The sequence below is a fragment of the Charadrius vociferus genome, unplaced genomic scaffold (genome assembly GCF_000708025.1).
Source record: "Charadrius vociferus isolate BGI_N301 unplaced genomic scaffold, ASM70802v2 scaffold209, whole genome shotgun sequence".
Classification (NCBI taxonomy): domain Eukaryota; kingdom Metazoa; phylum Chordata; class Aves; order Charadriiformes; family Charadriidae; genus Charadrius; species Charadrius vociferus.
Genome location: NW_009660387.1, coordinates 1,025,826 through 1,031,825, shown reverse-complemented (window position 1 = coordinate 1,031,825; position 6,000 = coordinate 1,025,826). Strand labels below are relative to the sequence as shown.

Genomic DNA, 6,000 nt, shown 5'->3' with positions numbered 1-6,000 from the left:
AAATCTTTCCCAACCATCTCCTTTGTATGAGCCTATCTGTAGCAGAAGCTTCACCTAAAAACTGATATGGAGTAGAGAGGCACAAGAGGCTTGTTGGAAGTGCTCTCCTCCATCTATGAAGACTGTAGGAGTGGGCCTCACTGATGCGACCTGGCCATTTCCCCTCTTCCTCCTCCTCCCACTCCTTCATACAAAATGAAATACACATCTGTAAGGATGGGCTATAAGCTCCTAACCCCATAATAGCAGGGAAAGTTCCATCAGGTTTCGTGTCATCTAAGGTTATTCCAATTGGAGACTCTTCATCCTCAATGACGAGGGAACCACAATAACCTAAGGGGGAAAAAGAAAACAAAATTACTGTCAGACAAACTTGTTGATAATAATTTTTTCTGATAGTAGTGAGCCAGGAAAATTATCCATAAAAGTAATTGTACAATAATTTCTTCATCATCAATAATACCTACATGTCTGAAGTGTTTTTGGAACAGTCTCTCTCTTCTCTTCCCTCCGACTTGGGGACATTTTGTACACAGACTTATAAAAGTCATATTTAAATTCCATTATCACTTAGCAAGGAATTTCTGTGGATTGTTGCAAATCCCTTTGGCTTTCTATATTGAGGGCAATAAACATTAAAAATAAACTGATCTAGAAGAACTATCACGGTTCATTCCATGAATAACTTTGGCCAAAACAACAACAGCAGCAACAAAACCCAGTGTAATTACATCTGGTCGCTGTGGACTGAAATTTATACCCTGTACTGATTTTGCTGACAACATGACTGTTGGGAATGGTGTCCCACAACAATAATGCAGCAGAAACATGGGCTGACTAATCTAGTATCACATCAGTACATGTTTCAGATGAACACACAAAAAATCCCATATAGATAACAATGTACAAATCTGCCTACATTTCTTTCTAATCCCAATGGCTGGTTTATGCTCTGAAACATGCAAAATTATATTATTTCGGCAAAGAAATATTCTCGCCAAGTGCAACTCTCAGTATCATTACACAGGAAGTGGAAACTAATCTGTTCATACAAATAGTTCTGGAAATGGTATCAGTTAAAGCTGAGAAACACATGATGTTGTAGTACATGGAAACAATATCTTGAGTTAAACAAAAAGCTAACCTCCTTTTTCCAGTCCTCTGAGATATAAAGTCTGTAGAACAGAGGATTAAAACAGGGAAAGGTCTTGCTTACACCTTAAGCTCTCCCAGTCATCTGCTGTAAATTCTCTTTGCCTGTTCTAACTGTTTCCCTGGCAGGGAGAAGCACGGACTTACTGCTGCAGGGTCGCTGCTGCTGGGCATTGCAAGTTTCAGCAATGCTTCCTGGGGAAACCTTGCTTGTCCTGTCAGTTGTCCCCCCTCATGAGCAACAATGAGATTCGGGATCCTATTTGGGTCTGAACTCATCTCAGGAAAAGGTGTCCACTCAAGCTTGGAGGAAGAGCTCTCCTTTCTGAGGAACTTTACCTTTCACTTCTCTGTGTGTTTGGTTTGGGGTTTTTTGCACATTTAAACCCCCACCTTGGATTTTTTCCCTGATAGACAGTAGAGCTTCAAAACTAGTGTAGCACAGGGCTCCCCAGCCCTTCACTTTCCCCACATACCCTTCCTCTCCCAGAAGGCTTCCCTGTAGTACATCATGCATTTTATGACACACCCCATAGGCAAACGCTGAATTAACTGGTTTCTCTTTGGCGGCAGTTCTGGTTTGTAATGAATCTTCGTTGTCAGGATGGGAGGGATAGCGCTGATCACATACTTGCCCTGAAACGTAAAACACAGTCTGTATAGACAAGGTGCTGCCTCCCACTGAGCCCACCCCACAGGACACCTTTCTAAGAAAGACGCTTTTATCGGCTGTTAACAACCTTCCCACACCTGACTTTGCTGCTTGGCTTTCCCACAGATATTTCTAGGTGACCCAAATAATTCTGCCATTTCAGAAGAAGGAGCAGGGAAAAACGTGTTTTGTGGTTAGATGATTCTTGACAGCTTTCTGGACACTACAGGATCAGAGATGAGACTTGGCTGGAGACAGGTTGGGAATGGGACAAGACAGATCTTATAGCATAGATAAAAGTGCAGTTCCCCATGGCCAGGAACATGTGACCCACATTTGTCGAAATTATAAGCTGTTAAAAAAAAAATAAAAATCAGTATTTTGAGCATGTTCACAGGATACTACTTCAGGAACAGCAACACTGATGGTGATTTCAGCTTTCCTGAACATGCTCCATCCCTCTGCGGGACGGTCCTGTGTCTGACTGAAGCGATGAAGGACACTCTGCTTTGGGGCTCACGTTGGACACTATATCACAACAGATGCTGCTGCTCTCAGGCTCTCTGACGCTGGTGGGGCTGTTGAGTGCAGGAAGGCTGTCTCCTCCGGCTTGGCTGCCACTCAGCCAGCATGGAGGGACAAGCCCGTGGCTTAACTCCAGGGTTTAAAAACACCTGGGGGAGGGAGACAGTCCCTCCTTCAGGACATCCTTAGACCGGCTTTCTCTGCCAAACAGCCCCTTCCCTTTCTCCTCTAAACACTGCCGCCGGTGAGACGGGGGTCTCGCAGACCGTGATGGTCCCGCACAAACCCCCATGGCAGGCTGGGCTCTGCGTGCAGAAGGGAGCTGCCGCCCCGTGGGTGCCACTGTGGGTGATCATGTACTGACGGAGCATTTCACAGCGCCACTGCACAGAGGCAAAAATCTTACGAACGGCGTTTGAAATGTCTGTCTTTTTTTCTTTTGTTCTGCAAACCACAAACTTAGATACGAACAGGAACGTTATTTTTCCTTTCTTTGATGTGGTCTCAATGTAGAACTAAAATGTAAAAATACATGATCACAGAAAAAGTAAAGGCAGAAAAGGCAGAGTAATGACAGAAACTAACTAGCAGAACACCAAGAGGAGACCCAGTCATAAATAAATCTGTAAAGCAGGTTTCACAGAGTGCCAGCGTACTCCGAGAAATAGACACACACAAATGGGTACTTCCTGATTACATCTGGCTAAGAGCTACAGCAGATGTATTCCCCCACTAAATGCATACTCTACTTTTATTCTGATCAAATTACCTCATATATCTCATGGTTTAGAGTCTCCACAATGACATTATCACCTGTCTGATCAATACGGACCACGGGTCTCTCCAGTTTAACTCTGCCTTTGAGGCGTTCCATTATTTTCTCTGATATCTGACCAGAACCCCCTTTAAACTTCCTCTCCTAAAAAACAAACAGAAAAGAAACACAAACAAACAACCACCAGCATTAATCACAATGACATTGATTATGACTTCTGCTCTTAATCAAGAAATTCCAGGCCAAATCTCCAAGTCCTAACAATGCATAAAGAGGCCCAGACTTTCAGAAGACCTAAAGTATAAACCTGAATCTAAGTGGGGTTTGCTGCCTAAACCACTTTTGCAATGGTTTCCTCGATTAGCCCGCTTAAAGACTCTTGAAGCCCAGAGAACAAACATGTATAATGCAGGTATTCTAGCTAGTATAAACATATCACTTAATTAAAAAGAGGGTTTGAGTATTTTACCCATAACTGTGCTACCAAAACCCTCACGTGTGACAAAGACCCCAACTTGCATCTGTACAGCGAAAGCCTGCATTGCCCAGAAGCAAGACAGATCTTTAACTGGGTCTGGCCTCGAGTGCAGCAGGCGATGAGTTTATCTGTCCCTGGGAAGACACAAAGACATTGCTGTCTGGAAAAAAGGACAATCTGTGACACTCATTTCCTTTCCAGGTCTGTAGAGATGCTCAGGGGAAACACTAACCCTCTTTTATCTACCAGCCACCAGCATTATATCAAGCAGCTCACTTTTACATATAAGATGCTGGTACCAGCAGGGACGAAAGGATCCACAAAGTCTTGTGCTGAAAGACTGAAAAGGCTGTCTGAAGAAGTTCTATAAGACTCATCATGGCTGCTAAGTCAGAAACTCTTAGCAGTTTTGCTCAACTGATTTTGATTGGGGTGAGGGGAGTGGGAAGGATGGTAGAAACCAAGACAGCTTGCCCCATCCAAGCACAAAGAAAAGGCAGTTCTCCTCCCAGGCTAGCTTTCCCCTTTCCACATGTCTTGTTTAGCTACAAGTATCTTGGGATTAATTTTATTTTTAATTCTCACTGCAACATCTGGCAGTTGCTGACGTGGGACAGCAAATGCGGCTGAGGGACTCCTGAGGAGGAAGGCTCTTAGGCCTCTCTCCCACCTCAGAGCAGCATTAGCTCTCCTTACATCCTTCTTGACACATCGTTGTCTATTCTTACCCCAATGGACAGATGTTGATGGAGATTTTGCATCTCTCCAGGCAACTTCTCTTAATGTGTCCCCATCCTAGCACCCTTGGAAGGATGTGGTACATTCTCCACTTTTGCTGTTGGCAGCTTAAGTCTGAAATGCTGTGTGTGCTTTCTGAGGCTGTGTTAACTGAGGTAAGAGGCTAGTAAAGGGTGCCGACATACCACATCCAAATTACTTTGACAGCCCCCTCTCCCCATTTCTGAAACTTCATCCAGAACAATCACACGAAAACCACGATATTCTTCAGGCAACCAGGCACCTGCCACAGCCAAGGCGAGAAACAGTCCGAAGTAGCTCATAAAACATGCTGCCATGTGAACTGTCTCAAGAAGGAAGGTGCCTTTTGTTATCTACTTCCAACTCTCGTCATTAGAGGCTTCAATGCCAAAAAAACATATTTCATTCTGAAGTACACTTGCTTTGAACTCTTGAAAACATTCAAATGCGCTAAGTAACCCATAGAAAACAAATTGGCAAAAAAGCGCAACAAAACAGCAACAAAAGTACTGTGCTGAAGTGAACGCAGGAAAAAAACAATTGATTAAATTGTCCCAATTTATCCCAAAGCCTAGCTAATAAAATTCCTCATTGTACAGAGTTAGCCGAGGGGGCTGTTCCACTCCATGAGAACACAATTGTCTCCAGTGACACAAGAACTTGGTGTTTCATGCTCTTTTCATTAATTGCGGGGCTTTGATGGGTACAACACTCCACTTGCTTTTTATGGTTTCAAGAGAAGAGGAAGAATATGAGACATTTTGTACCTGGCCCCCGTTGGTGATAGAGAAAATCCTGGCTGTGCCCCCACACTGCCTGACGTACCACAGGAACCAGAGAGCGGAGACCTCATGAGGCTCAGATGTGACGTTGACATTCACAAAGAAGGTGGCAAATTCTTTAGCAGCTCTGCATGAGACACAGGAGCAGAAACAGACAGTGAGTAAATGTGACTTCCTGACTGCTTTCAGGACTTTTTTTGTTATTCTTGATAAGGGCTGCTTTCCTAAAGTCAGAAAAGCCAAGATGATTTATATCTGTCTTATTTTTTTAGCCTGTGGAGAGACTGTTTCAATGGGTTTATATCAGCACCTCCCTCCCTCCAAAAGCATTTACCCGTTCAGTTTGAAATCCCCCTGATTTCACCTTAGTTATTTCTTTAAATAGTTTCCTAGCTGCTGTTCTTTTCATCACAAATATTTTTCTCAACAGAAGAATGCATTTGGTAACCAGTTACTGAAACTCTTCTGCATTTCTCCTCCATGGGGAGTTCATCGGGCACATCATCTCCAAGGTCTGATGGTTCCCGAGGGACTCAACTAGCCATGCAGCCAAGACATTCTCCATCTCCCATGGAACACTGCTACACAGACCTTGTGTGAAACCGAGAATCAGACATAGCAAATAACCCAGAGGAAACAAATTGGCAATCGTTGGCATAAATATAAGGAGAGGGTCAGCTGTCTACCACAATAAGTCCTCTGAACATAAACAGAGTTACAGCAGCAAGAAATGAGGACACATTTCTTTCATTTGTGGCTACAGATTGCTAAGAGAATTGAGATCATTTTGCTAAGAGGGTGAAAGGTCTTTGACTTGGATTAAGTTTCATAAAACAACAGGAATTTAAAATCATCTGCTAAAGGAAGGAACTTTGCA

The 6,000-nt window shown here is 43.5% G+C and overlaps 1 protein-coding gene across 2 annotated transcripts in view; it reads right to left on the bottom strand.

Moving 5' to 3' along the window:
• LOC104293757 (amine oxidase [flavin-containing] A-like) overlaps nt 1–6,000 on the bottom strand; it is a 36,993-nt gene that overhangs the window by 8,025 nt on the left and 22,968 nt on the right. For both annotated transcript variants that reach the window (XM_009893283.1, XM_009893284.1), the window contains 4 exons: nt 5,109–5,250; nt 3,099–3,248; nt 1,629–1,788; nt 237–333 (listed from right to left, as the gene is read on the bottom strand). In XM_009893283.1, the coding sequence (XP_009891585.1) occupies nt 237–333; nt 1,629–1,788; nt 3,099–3,248; nt 5,109–5,250 (549 nt within the window). The remainder of the gene's footprint in view (nt 1–236; nt 334–1,628; nt 1,789–3,098; nt 3,249–5,108; nt 5,251–6,000) is intronic.